The sequence below is a fragment of the Enoplosus armatus genome, chromosome 3, assembly GCF_043641665.1.
Source record: "Enoplosus armatus isolate fEnoArm2 chromosome 3, fEnoArm2.hap1, whole genome shotgun sequence".
NCBI lineage: Eukaryota > Metazoa > Chordata > Actinopteri > Centrarchiformes > Enoplosidae > Enoplosus > Enoplosus armatus.
Genome location: NC_092182.1, coordinates 1,920,545 through 1,943,495, shown reverse-complemented (window position 1 = coordinate 1,943,495; position 22,951 = coordinate 1,920,545). Strand labels below are relative to the sequence as shown.

Sequence of the window (22,951 nt, the reverse complement as noted above, 5' to 3'; positions counted from 1 at the left end):
CTTCCTTCCGCTCTCTCTCCTCTCTCCCTCTGTTTTAATAGCCGAGCCCATGTGCCACCAGGCCCACCTATTCATTTCATACACGCGTAATTAAATCTGCTAGAGGATAGAGTCACGTTTCCCAAAATAAATTAAATCCAGGCAGACATCAATTTTCGGCAGGAACAAGCTGTCGGGGCGCTTTATTGAGATGTATGAGCTGGAGGGTCCGAGCTAAATCAGCGGAGGAGGAAGGTGACAGGAAACCCCACCATCACCGCCGCCGCCACCCAGCCCCCCCCCCCCCCCCCAACACAGTCAATGTAAACCCTTTTGGTCCTTTTCGTGAAGATTGGGATTGGAAGGTTATCACGCCGACTCGCTGCAACAGAAGCAAAATCACTTCAGAGTACGATAGTCCGACTCGAAATGTCTGGGGTGTCGACGGGTGCTTTCATTAGCTGCTCTGGACTTGTCCTCTCTCCCCTCAGCCTCGTAGATGTGCAGAGCAGCGTCGCGGCAACCCCCGCTGCCTTTTAAATTCCTGTAATTACACCTCACATCGCCAGCGCCTCTTAGCCCCTGATGAGATTAAGGATCAGATGAAATACGTTGCGGTGGCGGGTCCCCCCCGGCTCCCCTCGTACGTCTCCCTCCCTACAGCTCATCACTGACCGCTGGTTTTTAACCCTCTTAATTAAACTGCACCCTCTTTTGCAATTAGGAGCAGACCATGGATATATATCAATCTGGAGAAAACTCCTGTAACACATCTCCGTCGCTGAAATAGCTGCAGGTGACTTCAAACTTCTGATAACACGCTCGGGCAGCTGTGGTAACAATACAGCGCCACAAAATGGTGTCCCCCTCCCGACAGTGCTATCTGTGCATGCCTTTTTCCTCCCTGCCCCGTTCTCCTTTCTGTAAACAGACTTCTTGGTGCATCAAATGCTCAGACTTGCATCAACATCATTTCCACAGTGGGGTGTTTGATCTTTGTCCAAATAGATAATTAGCTGGAGATGCCATAGCATGCCACCCACCATCACCCTGTCACACGTGTGCTGTGAGGAGACACAGGCACCCCCCCCCCCCCCCCACACACACACACACACACACACACACATACACACACTCCGGCTGGCATCAGTGATCAGAGGGATCTTGAGAGGTTCTTGAGGGTTTTTTCGGGAGGCTTTTTCCCCGGCTTGGGCTATATTTATAGCGGCATTTACCCTGCAGGTGACGAGCATATTTTATTTAGGCTCGCTAACTGCCTGACTGGGTGGCACCGAGGCTGAATGCTCTCTCGTCGCCGCTGTATCCTTGTATCTCCAGTTTGGATGATGTTCGCGTTTTTTAACTTGTGGCGTTGAAAAGCTGGCCGAAAAAAAAAAGCTTCCGCTGCACAAGGTTTGATGGGATAGTCCGTGCTGCTGTTATTCAAGGGAGCACAATGGGACAGAACCAATCCATCTATCCAGCTATCCATCCATTTTCCACCTCCCTATCCGGGTCTCGGTGCAGCAGGCTAAACAGAGTAGCTCAGACATGACTTAATTTCCCCAGTCATGTCCTTCAGCTCAGGACGGATGGGATACATATCCCTCCACTGCATTCTGGATCTTCCCCAGGGTCGTCCTACCAGTTGCATATTTCCAGAATACCAAAGAGGTGTCCAGGGCATCTGATCAAATGCCTCAACCACCAATGAAATTGCAATATAACTGATTTTTTTTGGCCTTGCTAGCTGCTTGCCTCTTGGCATGTCTGTTAGTCCATCAACTGTGGTCCAGACTGAAATATCTCAGCAACTGTTCGATGGATTGCCATGAAGTTTGCTGCAGGTATTAATAAGTTCCCCTGAGGACGAATCCTGCTGTTTATTTATTTATTTTTTTGTTTGTTTTTGTTTATTGAAATATTTTACAACTATTTGATGGTTTTCCATGAAATGTGGTACAGGCATTTATGATGCCCAGAGGATGAAACGTAAAAGCTGCAAGAACCCCATGAAAGCCGTTGTAATGTCAGCTACAGGTAGATCCTGCTATTATATTTTCAGCCCCATTCATTTGTTTAGATTTTGTCAAATTGGCACCATTAAAATATGGCAAATTAGCTATTAGCAGTTCCCGTTTGCAATATACTCTTGCATGTGCTGAACTCAAAAAAACGTACGATCCTCACACAAGCTCTCTTTTTTTTCCCATGATTTCTAAGCGGATTTTTGCGGACGTTTAATGTCGATGCACGTCAGAGGTAATGATGTCCTCGGGAGGCGAGAGTCACGCTGAATGATACCAGTATGTGTTTCTCTTCTGGAGTTACATGTCATGAGTTACGACGTAGAGAAGAAGAAGTGCCTCTCCCCTCAACTCTTCAGCAAACCCCCAGGGGAGGCTTTCTGGCTTCTGTCCTGTGGGATGTCCATGTCGGCCACAGACCGCATCTTAATTTGCCCGCAGCGATGAATTAAATGACTGAGGAGGATTTTATTTTATTTTTTCTTCATTTTCAGGTGCTCTGGTGAGTATTTGGGGCAGCAGGACGGTGTATGCGGGACTGAGTCAAAATAAACTACAGAGTGTATGTGTGTGTTCATGGTAATGAAGGAACCTGTCAGCCAGTGCAACAGTGTGGGACAACAATGGAGCTCCACGGCACAGAGGAAGAATATATATATCAGGCTTTGGATGGATACACAATACTTGTTAGTAGATACACTCAGTGTTGGTCTTTTCGTGGGATTTAGATGGCGGCAGCGTCTCACTGTCATTTTAAAGCGGGTGACATCCTCACCATGGTCAGTCTCTCAACGTCATCTCATTCAAATCAAAACCTTACATTCAGTTTTTTTTTTTTTTTTCCTTCTGTCACTTATACTATATTCTGGCTTTAGGCCTGCTTTCCCTGTTGGCTTTTACGCCAGGCTCTCACAGTGCTGTTACGGCTACACTTGCGCCTGAGCACCCGTGGAATCAGTACCTGTGTGTGGGTGAGTGATGCTGCGTATCTGTCCCTGAAACCTTGAGAGAGATGAACGCAAACAGCGAGAGCAAAGTTCGAGTAACGAAGGAAGACAATTTGCGGAGGGATCAAAGAAAGTTTCAGAACAGTTGAATAAAAATGCTGGAAGGCCTTCAAGTGTCTGCTTTGCCAGTAAAGTAATATTCTCTTTCCCCCGGGCTCTCTCGCTCTCCCTCGTGTCTTTCTCTACCTACATCAGAACAAAAGATACTTCGCCAAGTGGGAAGCCCTTGAATTTGAGCTGTTTTTTTTTTTTCTGTTCTGATCACACGGACAGGGTTCGTGGCTTCTTCTCTCCTCTCTGTTTTCTTTTTTTTTTATCTCTGATGTATTCCTTTGCCGAGGGTTGCTATAAGGGGGGGGGGGGGGGGCAAAGCATTGTTTCTTGTCTGTGAGTGTTCGTGACTAAAACCATATGCTGACTAGAAATAGCTTGTCGTTCCAGACAGGTGGCCATTGTGACTCAGTGAAAACTTAAAGGAGGAGCTGTTTGCAGCTCGTCGTGACGAGATTAATCCATACAGGATTATACGTAGAGCGATGTCACTCCAGTCTGTCTTTGCAATGCCATGTTTGTTCGTTGTGCTGGGAGGATTTCTTAAACTTAGTCTCAGCAGACCTTAGATGTAAATGAGCCCTGCCGCAGTTTATCCGATTTGCATAAAGTGCCGCCGAACGAGGTCTGATGCAGGACTGTTTTTGAAATGCGCATGTCTGGAGGGCGAGTGAGCGCGAAAAGAAAGTGTTTTCTGCGGCTGAACTTCCGATATGCAAACACCCGGTCGTCCTGCAGGAGGAAGCATTGGCTAAACAGAGTGGCGCCATGAGCTCAGTGAAAGATCAGCGGCTGAAGGAGTTACGAAAAAACAACGAGGGGGGGTTTTTGGTAAAACTTTTAAAACTCTTTTGACTAGATTATTTCTCATGTCTGTAAACAATATCACAGCCTCTTTAATTATTGTTATCAATGCTTCAATCATGTCGCGCTGGACTCAGGATTCTGTTCTTCTTAGAGCATCACAGCATCAGAAGCCATGAGCACATCCTCAGTCCTGCTGCTAGACACACCAAAGTTTGGGGCACTTTTCTTTGCTTATTGTCAAAGTTTTCAAGTTTGGTTTGGGACCCATGCAGTCCCCCCCCCCGCCCCCCCATTTCTCTTCCGTAAAAAGTAGCAGCGGGACACGATTTCAGCAAGGGGGCTAAGGGAATGCTTAATTAGTGACAGCAGTTGATGCTCTTATTCATAACAAAATAAGTGCATTTAATTAATAATAATAATGCAAAGAATACGACACACTATAATATCAATGATACCCCTTTTGATAATGATAATGCTTCAGTTAGCTGAAGACTTGACTTGCATTGCTCCCTGATACAGGCTGTATAGCCATGAAACATGAGGCCTGTCAGATACAAAACAGTTATAAATGCTCATTTTTCAGGGCAGGTGTGGCACTGCGTGAAGGCTCCGTGTGTGACAGTAGACACTACAAAACAACCAGCACATGCACTGTATGGAATAGACAGAGGAGGGAACAACAGCGCTGACACAACTGCATGCTATAGGCTGAGAGCTTCATGAGCTGGGAGGCATACACGGGCGATTAAGATGGTGCTATAAATAACCGATCAGACAGCTCTACATTTTAGCAAGATGCTCCTGATGCTGATAGCTGACTGTCATTTGAATCAATCTCAGTGTATATATATATATATATATATATACAGTGCTTAACAAATGTATTAGACCACCTGTCATAAAAATGAGAAAACAACAAATATTTTAGAAATCTGTCAAAAAATTGTTTCAAACTAAAAATTGTATTGTTATTAACTAAATAGTCCTTATTCACATATATTAACCAGAAATCTTAATATTCTGTACGACCTCCTTTGGCCCTGATAACAGCTTGCATTCTTTGCAGCCACTAAAACAAATGTTTCTGTTCAGGAATGCAAGTAAATAACTGTGATCTGGCATCTCAATCAAAAAAATAATAACGTGCTTTACTATTTTGTTTCTGCTTTTTTGTAAAACCGTAAATTTGAGAATTCATGAAAACAACAATAATTATATTTTAGCATTAAAGAGATCATTTTGATTAAAGAGCTTGGCTTGCACATACTGGTGGATTAACCATTACAGAGACATCAGCAATACTGTTCATTTAGGGCAGCGGGGGCAAACACCTCACACTGGGTGGTGGTCTTCATATATATAGCCATGTCAAGTTGACTTTTTATCCAAAAGTTTTCATTTTTAACAAAGGCAATTTTCAAGGGGTTCACGAATGCGCCATAGCTCCCCCAGGCCATAAAGCGAAAGCAGTTATTTCAAAATGATCCAGCTCAGATTGTGCTGCTGTGTTTCTAAACCATTTCATATAAAGTATATGAAGGCTGTTGGAATGAGATCCAGTGTAGCTCCATACTGGGGTAACAGTGGGAAACCCTGTTCTGTATCTCCATCCGTCACTCTTTCCATCATAAACCCCCCCCCCCCCCCTGTACTTCACAAGAGCAGCTAAAGGAGGTCAGAGTGTCTCTGGAGATTTATTTCCGTCTCCTCACATCCAGCCAACAGCTCCAGGCCAGCACCTCTCACAACCCTTCAGTTAGCATGTACACCATACAGTCCATCGATTATTCATCGATCGGTGAATCAGTCTAAATAGCACAGCTGTGATATCATATTACAATCACGAATCCATGTTCTTGCCTCTCTTAATTGACTCTATCCTAAAATAGCCTCAGTAAATATGCAATGAGCTGAGCCGGAGCATCAAACTTCTCTCGAATAGTACCAGCTTCCCACATCAGGACATAAATTATACCTCCTCGCTCCTTTTTTTTCCCACCTCAGTCTTGACACTTGCAGCAAGTTGCCTTTAGCTATTTCCTTGAGCGTAATGAGGGTAATAAGCATGGCAGGGATTGCACCACTCACTGATGAACGCGCTCTTTGCTATTTCACAGCCCCTCCTAGGTGCTCAACCTCAGTCCTAGTGGCCATTTATTATTAAAGGCATCCTAACAGCTGCTTGCTGGGCTTTGGGTCTAACCTAGATAGGATGCCGTCTCAAGCAGTGGTCCGTCCAGACCGCTCACTTTGGATCTGAGAAGGCACCATGGTATATTACGTAAGACAATGGCGATGTGGATGCTACACAGCCACAGACTGTGCCGTGCGCGCTACTTTCTGATAAAAGTCCATACTCAAAACCGGAAAATGCATCATAGTGTTCAATTATTTTGAATTATTTTGTTTGGGTTTTTTTTTCAAATTAAGAAGCAAAGCAGATCGTCGCGCCATAAAAGTCTGTGGGAAAGCTAGCACTTGACTAGGTGTGTGTTGGAGATAAATGCTAATGTCGGCATGCAAGCATGCTAGGCTGTATTGGAAGCCTCCTACTATACTAGCAGTGTGTACTGATTTAGCAAAAATGCAGTATGCAGCATGTCAAAAACACCCGCATGTCGTACTGATTCAGAAAAAAACCCTCCAGTGTGCATCGGACCGGTCTACCTCGCATATTGTGTCCCACAATGCAAAGCGCTGGCGGTGGTGGTTTGCCATTAACGTTACGTAAACGTTCACTTGTTTCACCTCAGCAGTCCACCAACATCTGTTTCTGAACACGTTTGAGGCGAGAAACCACCCAGTTACTGAATCTTCACTCATGTTAGATCTACAAGGCCTCAATAAAAAGTTTGTTTCGACTTTCGTAAGGCAGGGGCAGATTACCTGCAGGATTATTGCTTCTGCTTTCCAAAACCGGAAACCTGGCTAAGCCCGGTCGGGCGTACTGCGAAATGAAAAGTAGGCGGTTTCCGAATACAGCCATAGACACTATGCAAGTCCTTCCCAGTCAACCCTCCTAAATTTTCTCTTCTTTTTACGGTGTTTTTAAGTGTAACAATAAATAATAAATAACAGTATTTCAGGAAAATGTGACATGAATGATATTTTTGGCCGCAGTAATTGTGATCTTTGCACACCCCTACACTTGACTGCAAGAGATCCAGCATGGAAGGTTAGCGTCGGTGAGCATCAAGTGAAAGGATTTCACACAGCAGCTCGATCTACGCGCATGTTTTCACGGAATCGTCAAGTGCCTGACTCTGACCTTGTTTCATTCAAAACATTATTTTTTCCCAGATGTTTGAAGTGTTTCCTTCTCATGTATGTAGGCCAGCCAGCGCACAAACTGGAAAGCTTCCAGAGAGACAACAACACAGCACATTCTTTTCTGTCTCCTCTCGTTCACTTCCTGTTGCTTTCTGCTCTGAAACTCCACAATAATCCTCTTAAGTTTTGTACCAGTGCAAAGACAATTACCCACAATGCCCCTCACTGCCAATTAAAAAGCTCCCCTCTCATCCTGCGTGAAATTTCTCGTCACATTTCACAGCAGGCTTGAGCGCAAAGCAAGAAACACAAACATGCATAATGAATCGTTCTCCTTTTCATGCAAAAGGCCGATGGACGTGTTTTATCTTTCATTCTCGGCTCCAGGGGAGTAGGCTGGAGAAGGGCGCACATCTTCCTGATGTTCTCGTCTGTTCTGTCTCTCTCTTACTTACATCTTCATGGATGAATAGATTTTTCAGAAAAGAACATAACCCCCTCTGTCTTGTGTTACACGGTCTACCTGACACGCCTTGTCTTGAATTATGTTTTTAAAAAATATATATACATTCACCTTTCTCTCCAATCTGCCCCCAAATGCAGCGTCCCTTTTTGTGATTACATTTTTAAATTAGGAGCTCCCCCCTTCTACCACAAACTGCAAACAGCCTGATCATGATTTTATAGCATACTTACACTTGAAGTTCTTCATTTTGGGAACTGGCTCACTCCCCACACAAAGGGAGCAATCCTTGATCCCTACACCAGGATGCAAACCGACACAACCACATCATCTGCAAAAGGCCAGACATGCAATCCTAAAGCCGCTCGTGAAACACCAGACTTCCTTCTGCAAGATTCTTTTGGTCATGACCCATGGTCACCCGTACCTGTGGCCAACGTGAGTTTACCTCGCAGGGTGGCCGGCTCACCCTTAGATTTAGCGTGAGGAGCTCAGACACCCAGAAGGTTAGAAGTTAGAGCAGAACTGGTGCTCCTTTGCATTGATAGGAGCCAGTTATGGTGGAGGATGCCTTCCTGTGGGCACGTTCAACTGCGAGGCAGATCTAGAAATTGCTGGGTATCCTTCTTAGCCTGCTGCCTCTGCGACCTGGACCCAGATGCAGCAGAGAATGGATGGACTGGCCCCCGAAACAGTCTAATGGTCCTGCTTCATTGCTTCAGTTTTATTTTAGACATAGGACCCTTTTTTTTTTTTTTTTTTTTTTGGAATTTTGGATTTAAGCATGTCATGTTTGGGTTGGCTTTCCATGGGCCAGTCTCAGATCAGGTTCAAAATTTGGGATCTGAGGAGACCCTCTAGCGCAAGGCCTCTACTTTCACTTGGCGTACTCCTTCATTCAGAGGATAGAGGAGAAGCAGTCCTGTCCTGCCTTCGCGCACACACAGCCACGCTCACGTACTCGGATGAATGAATAGTTTGGTAGCGGGTGGCTGCTCGTTATCTAATTACTATCAGGGAGAAGGATGGAACAAAAGAGGCAGGGAGGCAGAGATGTCTGTGTCAAGTGAAGGCTTTAATTGGAGCGGAAGAAAGAAGAAGAGGGAAGTACTGCTGTAACCTACTTTAATCCCTTTACGCCTTTCTCCTTTTTTCTTTATTCCCTTTTCTTTCGTTTCCGTTCGTCGGCTACTGGCTACCCGCACACCCACACAACAGAGCAGCTGTTGCCAGTGCAATTAAGAAAATGGAGTGATTAATATGGTAATAAACGTGACCTGTCTTGTGTGCTGTAGTTACCCGAGATCGCTTTCTTGGAATTTCTGTCAGTGACTTTTTAGTCGCTGTCGGTTTCTTTGTTTGTTCCGTACCGGTAGCTGCCATTGCTATGCTAAAGCCCCAGTGCTCCCACTGTCATTTAAAACAAACTAAATGTATAAGGTTTGCGGCGTGCTAGAGACATGTGCACTTGTGTGCTTGGGAATGTTTTCCCAGGAAAGACCACAGACACCAGGGTGTATATATATCTATATATCTATATATATATAGATATATATATATACACACACACACAGAGTTATTTTAGCCATTTTCAGACATACTTACTTATAGTGCATTTATTTACATGAGAACTTTAAAAAGACTGACTTAGGCACCCCCAGATGCTCCATGCATCTGACTGGGGGCCCTGAGAAGAATGAGCTGAAAGTAAGACACATGCTGCAACAATTTTTTTTTTTTACAGGGATAGCAAACAAAACAAAAACAAGTGTCATCAGAGCTATTTGAACACTTTACACGATCACATACAAATTGTACACATAGTGGCTTTCAACATCCTTTCCCAACCAAGTTGAGACCCGTTGTGGAGTCACCTGATATGCAAATTGGGTCGCAAAAATAGATTTGTAAAGCAATCTTTTTGATGAGTAAATATTTTGGAGTCCATTTTTAAGTGACAAAAAAAATGTTGAAAAGTACATTTAAATTTGAAAAACCAAGTTGCTTGTATTGTGTTGCATGAGCCTTGAACTTTATGAACCCTGATCTCAACAAGCTTGTGTGAAGATGGATTTAGTGTTCTTGTTTTTGAAGTACTGTACCAGTCTCACATCGCCACTCTTGACCACGACAAGCGCGACGCGCAAGCACACACACCATTTCCTTAGACATGGTGAGTGTTGGAAGCCCTGAGAGGCAAGTGAGAACAATTCTGGTGATTGGTTCCTCTCTTGTGTTTATGACTTAAGAACAGGGGGAAGAAAGGTTTTTGACAGGATCATCTTTCAAAATTACTTTTTTTAAAATCTGTGTAAACAGGTGAGAAAAAGTTTCGGCAGGTGACAAGTGACAAAAATCAAAAATTGAAAAATTCCTCACTTGCCTCTCAGGGCTTCCATAGAGTGTGTGTGTGTGTGTGTGTGTGTGCTTAAGCAAATCCAATAGCAAAATAAATAGTTGGGGGACATTTGTGGTTACAGTTTACGCCTCTGTGCCGAAGACCTCCGCTGTCATCCAGAAACGATTAAAAACATACAAATGAGCCCTGCTCTTACACTGAGCGACGTATTCCTTCGTTGCCATAAACACAGTCGTGTAGTTTAATTCTGAAACAATTTCAGTTTTGGCATTACGTAGCTGAGCGTGCTCCAAGACGCCGATTTGGTGTCGGCTGAGCTCTGACTGTAATGCCCTGAATTTGCTGAGCAAACTACAGAAGTGAACAATCCACAATTCAAATGAACCTGTTGAGAACAGGCTGATTTCTTTGTGTGAACCTGCCTCCGCTGTTTCCCGCGCGTTCCTTGTGTCGCTTTCGCCTTTCCTGCTTCGACTCCCGCCTGTGCTTCCCACTAATCGTCACCCTGACTCGCATCTCCTCCGCCCATTCCCAAGTGCCGAACACTTCCCTCCTCTCCTCCCTCCACCCTCTGCGCTCTCTGGAGAACGCGAAAGCTTTTCATCGGAGGGCTGCGTAATTGAACGAACCGCTCATGCTGTCGGTTGCCCTGTCATCCCACCGACGGGGACGACAGGAGTGAAAGGGATGGAGACCACCGCTCCTGTACCCTGCTTTTCTCGTCCTGTTTCCACGCCTTGTAATTGAAACGAACATCCGCCCTCCCCGTGCAGAAATCCCCTGCGAGGAGAGGCACTTTGACAGAGGGACACATTGTCAGCAATGGACACACACGTGATTGCTGTATCACATATGTGCTGCATGCGTATTCATGTGTGGCATGGGACTGCTGGTTTTGCTGCCCTCTCAGTCTGGGATTGTTGCGTTCCTTTTGGTTGTCTTTAATATTTAGTGTTTTGGTTGTGTATGTCTTTATGTAATAAATCCCTCGGCTTTGGCTGTTTTAAAGGTGCCTGACTGTGGTTAATTGGGCCGGTGGTGGACTTTTTGTCAGTTCCCCCAGAGACCGCCAAAGGGTGGGACGTAACAGACCGTTTTTTTTTTTTTCTTTCTCCATATATGTTGTTTCGGAGTGTGTTTGGAGACGTGTGTGGAAAAACTGTGAGTAAATCCTTCAAAGTTCAAAGAAAAAAGAGAAACCTCGCTTCTGCAGCTCCAACAACACCTTTCGGTTAGAGCCTGAGGCTGCTGCAGCCCAGCAAACACTCAGTACGCTTACGTTTCAGAGAGATTCACATGACCTGCAGACACTGAGCGGACAATCTGAAAGGAAGACATTTTGGTAGGTCATTTAGCACTGAAGCCTTGATCTTGACAACCCAATTCAGTGTCACTGAATTCTCTGTGAATGCCCGAGAGTGAAAACTTGCGACCACATATATTTCATTACACATACCTCTTTGTAGTTTCTCTAACAGAATGTTTTTTTTTTATCGGCCGGCCTTGTTAGCACTAAGCTCTACACTGGAGGGCCAGAGTGCTGTCTTTTGTTAGGACCCTTAGCCGGGGACTAATCCAGCATGGTTCAAAAAAACTCCCATATATAAGGTAACAGCACAAGGAGAAGACACGATGTTGCTAACAGCACATTGCTGGACTGGTCAAATGTCACGCTTGGCAACAAGTGTCTCTTTAACTTAAAGTGGGGTGGAGGAGGGTCACGTCAATCCGACACTTAAATAACAGCAGACAGCAGCGGAGAAAGGAACAGATTTAAAGTCGGACCGCAGAGTGAATAAACGAGTGGCATGAATCTAGATCTTCCTGATTGAACTTTTGCTCAGCTTATTATCATACAAGCTTAATGTCATGACTAGTTGAATGTGTCACATTAACGGACCTAACATGCAGCACGCTATGCATTGGAATTTACGCCTACATTGGAAGAATCCAAACCTCAGGATTTGCATTTAATTAAGCACTCGTCCAGTGCCGCTGCAGGTAGAAGTAAAAGGAGTGAACATCATTTATCCTGTTGTTGCCATGCTTAGATATTGTAGAAAGCCAGATTTTGAAGAGCGTTTCCGTCGAACAGAATCTTTGCAGAATCGTCCAATATCAGTGTTTATGCCTGGCACTGCTTCCACTACATGAAGTTATTATTGGCCATTAAGTACGATTAATCATATTAAACTTGTGCAATCATGAAAGCACAACACCCATGGAGCGTGTGCGCCTCAAAAGGCACATCCTAATGTATCACCAATAAAACAAAAATAAAACGTCAAATATTAAAGAGAGCATTCCAAATGTTTTGTTGCAAACCTCCAATGACAACATACCATAAAGATACTCATACATACCCACCTGACTTTTTCCTGCTCTATATGTGTCCCTCGCCTGAGTGAAACCTCCGCGTCCCTCAGGAATTCTCCCGAATCACGCTATTTATATTACTACCAATCACGTGTCACCATGGCAACAGTTCATGCACAGCGAAGCCAGGGTCACTGGTGTGGCACTGCTCCCAGAACCGTCACACTGACCACAGAGGACACCTCTCTCTCTCTCTTTCTGTTGAGCAGATATGATGAAGACCGCCTATATGGGGCAAACTGCTGGAGGCCATCACTGCAGCCTAATAACTAATGGCGCTCCATTTTCTCTGCTCAGAATGGCTTTAAAGGTGGAAATGACACAGTGAAATGATGGAGCAATATATTTCTCTGTCAGTTTTGACAGTGGAATTCTTTGCATGTACTGCGGCTGTAGTACATATACATACATACATACATACATACGTATTTGTTGAATTATCCAAAAACTATATCCCAAGACTCTCACATGATTTGTTTTCAAAATAGCTTTTTTAAGGAGAGAAATATTTTCAAGCCTGTAATTCTGTGTAATGATAAACCAACGAGAACACTAGAGATGATGACTGTTCGGTTTCCAGATCATTCCTAGAGAGAGAGAGAAGACTTGAAATAATATTACTTTTCAATTGAAAATGAAGGATGTTCTACATTATTTGTGTTGACTAATAAGCCTCACGCTGGTGAAAATTGTAATGAAGTTGCATGAAATGACCTAAACAGCCAATACAAACCTAATGAAATATTGACTCTTATGCTGATGATGCCATTGTTTAATCGCCCACTGCCAACATTGTTAAACTCTCTAGTAGCGTTCGACAATGGCACAAATAATAAACTCGTGGAGATAAAATCACTCACCTTACCTTTGCATGCAAAGCAGAGCAAAACCTATTAAGTTGTAGGAATTATAATCAATGTCTGGTCATTGTTTTCTGCCCCTTGTCAACTGTCCCTTTACCCTCTGTGTGTGTGTGAGTTATGACCAAGAAAACTGGTCTCTCTTGATGATGATGATGATGATGATGATCCTCTGGATGAGTCCTCTGGATAATGAACCTTTTTGAGTCTCTATGGAAACAGTTTTACTCTGCTCTTTCATGTCACTTTGACCTCATTCTGCATGTTACATTGTTGTATATCGGTGCTCTTCAACATTAATATTTATTGTGTGATGCTGTCTTGACCTGGTTTCCCTTGAAAAAAAAAAGTCTCACTGGGACTAACCTGGTTAAAGTAAAGGTAAAAAAAAAAAAAAAAAAAAAAGATGAATCCCTCTCAAGATGTATTTGATTTGCACACGATCTCAGAACCCATCAGCTATCGTCTGACGACAGTGTAGTCTCCGGGGACAACGGCCAATGTTTCGGTGGCTTCCTCCTCCGTGCACCGGCCATTGTTTACAGTCCGATCAGCAATCTTGGACCCCATCGGGTATCGACTGACAACGATTTGGATGTGGATCAATTTAAAAAATCTAATAAAACGCTGATCTCTAGGGTTCTGAGATTGCTAAAAATAAATAAATAAATCGTCTTCAGTCGATAGCCAATGGGTTCCGCCTCTTTTGCTCTCCACACCACAAGTCCGCTCAACGTGATTGGTCAACACTACTCGGAGTACAAACAGAAACCAGCTTCCGATACCAAAATCTTGTCTCTTGCCTACAGATTCTGCAATCATATGCAGATATCTACAATACAATTGAGAATACATTAGCTTATATAGAGCAAAGTTCAACTCAGATGTGAACGTCGGTAATATGATCATTTCAGTGTGGAAAAAGTGTCATAAAAAGCTGTCGAAAAAGAAAACTGGAAGAAGAGCTCGACTGTTGTAATGATATCAAAGTGTAAGTTATCTTTTTAGACACGACAACCTTTTCTTTCAGAAAAGAAGTCAAACTTTCAGTCGCGCTTCATTCAATTAGATGAAACTCTTTAAGTTACTCTGCAATTGGTTGACATATTTTATTGATAGCATTTGAAGACCTGTTTAATCTTTGCTCATGAATACTAGATGACCATTGTTAATGATCTGCTGTCTGACGTATATATATATATATATCACTGTTAAAGCAGATCTGAAGGAGCTGTCCCCATTTCTCTGCTTCATGCATCTGTTGCTGAAAGATAAAAAAAAGTTCCACCATTGCAAAAACCTTCACTCAAAGATTTTAGATTTGAAGAAAAAAGACTTCTACATGATGTGCAAAATATATTTAGGATATGGGACCTTTTCCAAAGGCCTTTGAAGATATAACTGACATTCTTAAGCTGGAAATATATATATTTTTTAATCTGATCTGAGATGACTAAATATGTCTAAAGAAAGGCCTGTTTTTGCAGCTCTGGCCATTTGCGTCTTGTCAGCTACGATAACTCAAGTAATTGCTGAGATCAGGTAATGCAGCGACATCGCTAACAACAGGTCGAACCTGGCAAGAAGAACAGACAGACAGACGTTTTTCCTCCGGCCAGCGGAGTTACCCGAGCCTAACTGAAGAAGCTAGTGAAGCCAGAAAAACTTTATTCGACATTCAGCCACCGCATCACGGGACTCAACAAGAGCTGTGCTTTCCCGGAGAACATTCAACCATTGTTCTCCTGGTAACTAGTAACATCAGTGGTCAGATACTATACATGTAGTGGAGTAGATAATCTCCCAAAATGAAAATATTCAAACAAAGTACCAGTAAAAATTACACTTAAAGGGGTCAGGACTGGTGAGAGACAGCAGAGATGTCCCTGACTTTTAGTCTCTGGTCCCTGTCTGCCTGGTAAATGCCCACATCTTTCAAACTCCACACACCAGTTTGCAATGTCTTCTTTCCTTTTTTTCTTAAAAACAAAAAGTATTCCCTAAGTCCAAGCAGGGACTTACCTCAGATGACGTCACAATGACATCACTTATGGGTTATTTTCTCCTCCAGAGCCACGGGAGGCATTACATATACAACTGAATAGACCCTTCTTCAATCATCTCACACAGCGGTCACACACACACACACCCCACATCAGACACTGTACACCGTCACCTATTACAGGCAGCAGTGGAATCCAATGCAGGCGCTGCACTGATTCACGGTGCAGTGAAAGCATTGCATTTCCATTCATTTCCATGCATTTATTTATTTATAGCCCCGACAGGGATCCTCTGCGCTGCACGCGTAGTCAGGAGGCCGACGGCTTGCTGTCCACATTCACTGGCGGGGGCCCCGGTTAATTACGCTGTATTACATGATGTCCTTCTGGGCCACGTGTGCCTGCAATTTTGAAAAACTCAACTGTACGTATTTTCCACCACTGTTTAGTTTCTCAGTAGACTGAGTTACTGCAGTAGCAGAGTTTTTTTTTTCTTTCTACCCTAGCCCTAACAGCAATATTATTAGGTAATATCTGTAATGTAATATCTGAATCTGTTGGTTAACTTGTAGCCGCCAATCAAATGCAATATTTCTCTTTGATAATAGAGTGAAGCAATATTACCTGAGCGTGTCTTTAATTACCTGCATGTTTTTTTTTTTTATTAAGACTAGTTTCCCTGGCAATACAAACCCTTTGTGAAGGGAGCATTCTGCTGTAATTTATTTTAGGCACAAGAATTCTCCTTCATGTTGTTCTTTCATCTTCCTGTCTTGAAAAACAGAGGAATCAAAGGATCATACCGCATCAGTGACATTCGGGGTTCGAGAGATTTACGGCTCAGCAGAAGGAATTACTGCAGCAAGGAACTTAAAAGTCAAAGTTAGATTCTTCCTGCTTTGGCACCGGGGGGGGCAGAGCAACTGCACATACGGTGCTCTTAACTTAACACACAGAGTCTACCCGAGAGTCCGCTTCATTGTTTTAGATGAGAATGATGATGTACAGGCAAGTGCAGTGAAAAAGCTCCTTCTTTTACGCAGAGATCATCTTCCCGGTGTTAGAGGAAGCCTCTGGGTGTGCGCTCTCCAAAACAAGATTTGCTTCAAACGAGCCTAGGAAGCAGCGCCCCCCTTTTTTTGGTGTCATGCATTGTTACATTCACTGTTCATTCTAAGGGCTTTGTCACACCAGCATCTTCAACAGACAATTCCTCTCGCTTGCGATCAGTGGATTTGCACACAGAGGCCTGTTGATGTTAATCTATAGCAAACCAACGGATCTGCTTAACCATCTCTCTCTTTAAGGACTGGGATACAAAGTGGGGATATGGACATATAAGATGTTGGCATTTACCAGGCCAAGGGACTAACGAAAAGACGCTATCGCGTTGTATTGTGGGAAATGTAGTGTTCGTGGAGCTCGATATCAGAGGCTGAAAGTGATCCTGGCCTCTGCTCCATCAATTTTGAGTATTCTTTTTCACACCACGTTTCTGCAAAGTCTCAAGTCTCTGCCAGATGTAGTCATCTACCTGCCAGGGAAGGTCTGATGAAAAGAGACGGCATTATTCTTCAGTATCTCGACTGCTCGTGTATATATAACAACAATATTGCCTTGGGTAGGGTTCGGGTTTGGGTCCCAAAATGGGCAGTAAGTCAGGTTCCGGTCTTAGTAGATCAAGTGTTTTAGCTTGACTCTGATACTAGAGACTTTTTTTTGCCTCTTGCGAGTCCCCCACCTTCATGTTATTATAATTCTAAATTACGACTAAGCGAATCATTGAATTTGAAAAACAAAAGCAGAGAGTTTGGGGCTTTTTTTGTACAGTTTTTGTATATTACTGCGTCTGTTTAGAGTTGTGTAACTGTGTGTGTGTGTGTGTGTGTGTGTGTGGGTGTGTGTACATGCGTGTACATGTGTGGGAGCTTGTATAACGTGTGGGAGCGGGGACCCACATCAGGCAGTGGGAGGAGGACAAGAAATGTGTGGGAAAACTCCTGCTGGAGGACTTGACACACACACACACACAAAAAAAGCACACACATCTACACACACACTTTCTTTGATGACTTCCATCTTCAAATTATTTTCTTCATCTTTGCCGTATCGATTTCTTCCATCCTGCTGCGCTCCTGCTCCGGTCAAGCAGCTGCAGCTTCACCACCACGGAGCTTTTAGAAGCAGTGTTGTAGCAGGAATGGGAATAGGACCCCCGACAAGTGGTGGCATTGTGTGTGTGTGTGTGTGTGTGTGTGTGTCTAAGTATGCCATGCTGCAGGTATCCCCATCGCCCGACGTGACCATGCAAAAGTCATTATCAGAGTGATTGCAGCCTGCAGACGCTCATACATCACTGTTAGCGCCCTTCGTTAAAGTAGGAGGCTCAGCGGAGATTGATTAAAGAGAAAACCACCCTGAGAGGAGAGCGCGATTGTGTAGGAATTAATTCTTGTTTCAAGTGAAGGTGTTCCAGTCGTACCTGCCCTCGTGCAGCCTCGGTTACGTGACCGTGTTTTACAACAGAGGCTGAGGATAAGGGCAATAGACTGACAGAGGCAAAGAATCCGTGGTTCAAGGTTACAGGAAACAGCCGCTCTCGAGGAGAATGCATCACCCGCGTGTGCGACATTATCATCGGTGGTTCCCTCCCGGCATAATGGATCGTGTGTCTGTTTGTGCCTCTACATATATATATGTGTGTCGCGGGTGTTTACCGCGTCACCCTCAAATCTCAGCCGGCATTTTAATCACAGCACGGCATCAGGCGGCCTGCTCGCAGCCGCGCGGCTTCAAGTGAATGGAACGAATTGCTGTGTCGTGTTGTGAGGTGGAGTGTGACTCCCAGCCACGGGAGGGGGGGGGGGGGGGGGAATAATCAAGTGGATGATAAAGGTTTCCCAACTTTTTTTTTTCTTCTAGGTTTTGACGTGACTTGAAAACTTTTAATTATGCAGCTTTCCTCACACAGAGCGAGATACTCCGGACCACGGAGAAGGGACATGGGCCAAACACTTGACACGAGGTGGTGTCATCTTTCAGATCCGTGTAGATCAAAGACCAGAGCGATGCACAAGTAGTGACGATTAGAATAAATCGTATTTCTGAGTGAAAAACCATACATAGTAAAGTTTAGAAAGAATTGGAAAAAAGGGGGTCTGTAGGAAAAACACATGATGAACTAAAGCCGGGCCCTCGCACCTTTGTGCTCGTGCTTGTGGACAGACAAATGTCGACTTCCTGTGTCCACTAGGCAGTGCTAGAGAACACACACTAATTGTATGTTATGTTCCTGTGTCGCAAGAGCAGACCACACGCATGCAAATTTCACGTAAATCGGGTGATGATTGCCACACAAGGCTTGCGTCTTGTTGCCAGTAGGCGACTCAAAATAGGCGTGTCAGAATTGGCACGCAGGTGTCTTGAGGCCTGGACTCTTATCAAGCGTGTGAAATGTGGGGAAGATCCGACCACGTGCACTCGAGTTGCAGCAACATCCAGTTCCATGGCGAAACCCACAAAATGGCCGCCACACCACGGCAGCATCGTTCCACAAAAACTCAGGCTTTTACTACCTTTTCACCACAAAGGTCTGAAGATTGCACTTCCCAAACCTGAAGTCGACCTGATTAAATCAGATATCATTTTTGTGTCAGTTCATTCAATTATGCCACACAATTACATAAAAAGCCAGTCTGCAAAAGACAAGATGAGGTTTGATTTCTTTGATGTCTGTTTCTGTCTGTCATCGGTTGGTTATTTTCCATCAGCTTCTCTCATTCTTTCCTCTTTTCACTGTGTTTTCATGAAGTGGAGTCATGCTGCATTTCTCTCGTTTTGTCATTTTCTCTCAAGATAAACACATTTTCGAAACGCGCAAGGACGCCCCTTTGCCTGAATTCGCACCTCTCAGTTGTCGTAAAGACGCGAGACAAAGGTTCGCTCTGTGGTGCAATCGATTCCTGCGACGATTCGATTCAATTCCTGCAGCTTAAAGGCGGAGCAGAACACAGCACCGAGCCCCCCCCTGCTGTACGTGGGGATTCCTCCCTTTGGGAAATGACTTCAGGCCTCCTTTTCCAATCCACAACCAATTTCAATACAATTACCAAGATTGTTCCGCAATTCATCACTGAGTGAGAAGTCCCATCTCCCCTGAGAGAAATTAGCAGGCAGGAACAGAGCTGTGATCAAGACAGAAGAGCGTGGCTCTGAATCCTCTTTTTCTTCCTTTATGCGACGTACGTCTGCCACTGCTGCTGTGATCAGAATTACAAATACTTAATTGATCACCAGGGGGAAATTAGACATTAGTGAAAACAGCCCTTCTTGAAGCATCTGCATGCTTGCATGGACCATATTTGTTTTCCCAAGTTTGGCAATGAACACCAACCCAAAACCACAGCGCCCAACGTGGGGCTCTAACCCACGACCCTGAGATTAAGAGTCTCATGCTCTACCGACTGAGCTAGCCGGGCTACATCAACGTGGTGGAATGTGATGCCTCGCTGTGAGATCAGCAGATGGAGAGTTGCTGCCTGGAGAGTTAGGATCACCTCCGTCTCCATGTTGTCCTGTTGACGTAAACAAGTTGTAACTTATTCAGCCATTCACTCCTTCCCTCCACCATCTGCCGACCTGTGGACAGTCTTATGGATGAGATCCTACCGATAGGGTTCTCCAGGTTCTCTGTTCTCGCCAGTGCCTACAATGCCAACGATTTGCTGCCTCCAAAAACAAAAAAACATGAACAAGCGAGTGCATCCAGCTCCTGAATGACCGGCTGCTCTGCGGTGGAGAGGACCGGGGGGCAAGTCCTCGTTAATCATTCGTGTTTATTCGTTTTCAAGTATTATTCAATTTTCTTGGTGTGCGTGTACTTTCTCTGAGGCAGAAAATTACCATCCCCAATATACGACCACGAATAACTGCAGGACGAGTCTTTATTGCTTTTGTAGTCCTCCATTGTTTCTCAGCCTCTCTCTCTCTCTCTCTCTCTCTCTCTCTCTCAGTGGGATTCCTGGGAAAAAGTGTGGGACCATCATCTTCACAGCCGAGGAGCTCAGTAACTGCCGGGTTAGTATCAGATCATGCTCAGGACACTGTCTCGCTCCAGGCTCACACACACACACACACACACACACACACACACACACACACTTGGGTATATAAACAGGCCGAGACAGGGGTCAGAAAGTCACATTTTGCCGAGTGAATTTAAATGAGCGCACAGACTTCAGAATAATTCTGCCGTGTGCCTCAAGTGGAAGCAAAGTGAATTTGTACTTTTCCTTCAAAGTGATGATGAGAGCCGCTCATGAATTATTCATTCCGGTCTTATAGTTCACTTTTCTTGCCACAGTGGGCAAATAATTAGACACTCCAATCAAAGAGCGAAGCACACACACACACACACACACACACACACACACACACACCTGAAGAAGCAGTTGGCTGTAATGTATACACAGAATTAAGTTACCCTTCCAACTCACGACGATGGCCAGATAGCAGTGATGACATTATGCTGCGGAGTCCCTGAGGGCCTCAGAACTCCACGTTCGCATTCACGTGCATTAGCTATGGTTCGTGAGGCGTGTCTCTGGGACAACACCACTGTTTGCGTTCACATCACGCATGGAATATCAGTTCTATCTAAGGGTTTATGTATGTGCCTTTACTTTATGTACCAGATTTATCACTTCACTCTACTGCTGCACCTGGACATCACTCACCTGAAGAAGACAGACATTAGATATAATCCAGATGTCTGCGGTGTATACAGGCAAAACCTCACGCTTGAGAGTTAAGCTGTCACCGATTCACACACTCTAAAACGCATGTCAAACTGGGCCAGGTAAACTTAAGTCCCTAAGAGTCATGTGACTGTGGCAGGTCGGGACCTTTTCAAAATGGTGGTAAACACAAGTGAAGGAAGCAACTCATTTCAAAAAGCCTGTATTTTGATGCTAAAGGTAAGTTAAAACCCATTTGGCGATTCTAATGCTTTAATAGCGTCTCCTGTATACAGTCAACCTGTTTTGACCATATTTCTTGAACAAATTAATATAAAACAATAAAACAAGTAAATTTACCATAAACGCCCAGTGTAACGTATATATGTACCATCGCAGATCTTTGACATTAAGGGGTAGTATAAAAAAAAAACCCCATCAGAAATGTCTTCAATGTGGTCCGCTTGGTCTGTGGTGTATTCCCCATAATTGTCCTTTAAGGGGAAATGGGTCTGGGTTCTTATGGGTTAATACAGGTGTCTCCTTCGCCAGTTTTTGGGCAACACTATCCTCCATCTTGTTAAAATCCATGGCTCTGACCACATGGCTAGGTGCAAAACGCTCATTATGCAGTCTGAACTGAAAGGGGAGGTTTCCTTCTTGAGATATTGAACATTTTCTACCCATTCAACAGAGTTCAGGTCTTGGAAGTTTTAAAGCCACAGTAGGCAATATTATTGAATTATATTTTTGGTTGAAATAACTACTTTTGACCATTGCATGTCACTAACAGAAGAAGAGGGTCCATGGTGTAATTGTTTGATTCAGACCTGGATCCAGACACATGTTTTTTTTTAACATACATGGTGATATCATGTAAGAAACTGTTGCACAACAGCCTGAGTTATCCTCGTAGAGGTTCCATGGTGTAATGGTTAGCACTCTGGACTCTGAATCCAGCGATCCGAGTTCAAATCTCGGTGGGACCTGACTTTAAGCAGGAATTTTGACTTTGTTTCCTGACCAATGCAGCGCTTCACTGAACGATGTTGCGTTGCGACAAAAGTCGAGCCATGGTATATCACTGCGTAGTGTACTATATCATGTTACATAGCGAAATTTCCACTACGAAGAGGGTTTATACAGTCAGGATGTTCCGAGCGGTCTAAGGCGCTGCGTTCAGGTCCCAGTCTTCGCTGGAGGCGGGGGTTTGAATTCAACTTCTGGCAGTTTTTCACCAGAAACTGGAACCGTTTCCTGTAGCATGATAATGGGAAAGTAAAGTCAGCCATTATTGTTATGTTCTGGGACAAGTAGTAGGCAGTTCTCATGAAAGTCCAGCTGCTGCAACTGCAACTGCTTTAAGTAAACAGCCAAGTCCCAAGTCATCAGTCCTAAACAGGTCACAATGTGGTTTTTCAGGGCCTGAGGAAGGTATCATTTCTTTCAAGCAAACAAGGCTGAAGTCTTAGTGAACTAATGAGCGACTGGGGTTTGATTCAAACTCCAACTGTACTTGAATGGAAGGTGTAAAAATAGACTGTTGTTGTTTCTTCCAGGACATAGCCACCATGCAGCTCTGCGCCAACAAGCTGGATAAAAAGGATTTCTTTGGCAAGTCTGACCCTTTCCTCGTCTTCTACCGGAGCAACGAGGATGGGACGTAAGTGTGTGTTTTTGTTAGGCGTGTGTGTGTGTGTGTGTGTTTGTTAAATGACTTACAGTAAATGCTTTATAGTGCAGTCCATCTGTTAGCCCTTGAGCTGAGGTGAGCGTGCCGCTCCCCTGTCGCAGCTCTTCCCTTTTTCCTGACAGTAACTGAATCTGAGAGCAGGTTTCTCGGCCGGATCCAGTCCCACGAGGAGTGAAAGCTCCTTGCCCGTCAGACGGAAGAAGGGCTAATAGATTTTCTTGACACTGAGACAGAAAGTTCGAATCTGTACTTAGTGTATCCTTCAGTGTTCCAGACACGCAGTTCAGGATCAAAGCCCTCTGTGAGCCTGTTCTGTTTCTG

At 44.2% G+C, this 22,951-nt stretch overlaps 1 protein-coding gene and 2 non-coding genes across 3 annotated transcripts in view; 2 read left to right on the top strand and 1 right to left on the bottom strand.

Moving 5' to 3' along the window:
- The window catches only part of LOC139283489 (copine-9-like), a 109,444-nt gene that overhangs the window by 53,619 nt on the left and 32,874 nt on the right, over nucleotides 1-22,951 (top strand). Inside the window, exons 8-9 of the mRNA XM_070903514.1 lie at nucleotides 20,215-20,278; nucleotides 22,497-22,600. Coding sequence (XP_070759615.1) covers nucleotides 20,215-20,278; nucleotides 22,497-22,600 — 168 coding nt within the window. The remainder of the gene's footprint in view (nucleotides 1-20,214; nucleotides 20,279-22,496; nucleotides 22,601-22,951) is intronic.
- Nucleotides 19,608-19,680, bottom strand: trnak-cuu (transfer RNA lysine (anticodon CUU)). The gene has a single exon. It is a non-coding gene; the product is annotated as a tRNA-Lys (tRNA).
- trnaq-cug (transfer RNA glutamine (anticodon CUG)) lies at nucleotides 21,855-21,926 on the top strand. Its single transcript has one exon. It is a non-coding gene; the product is annotated as a tRNA-Gln (tRNA).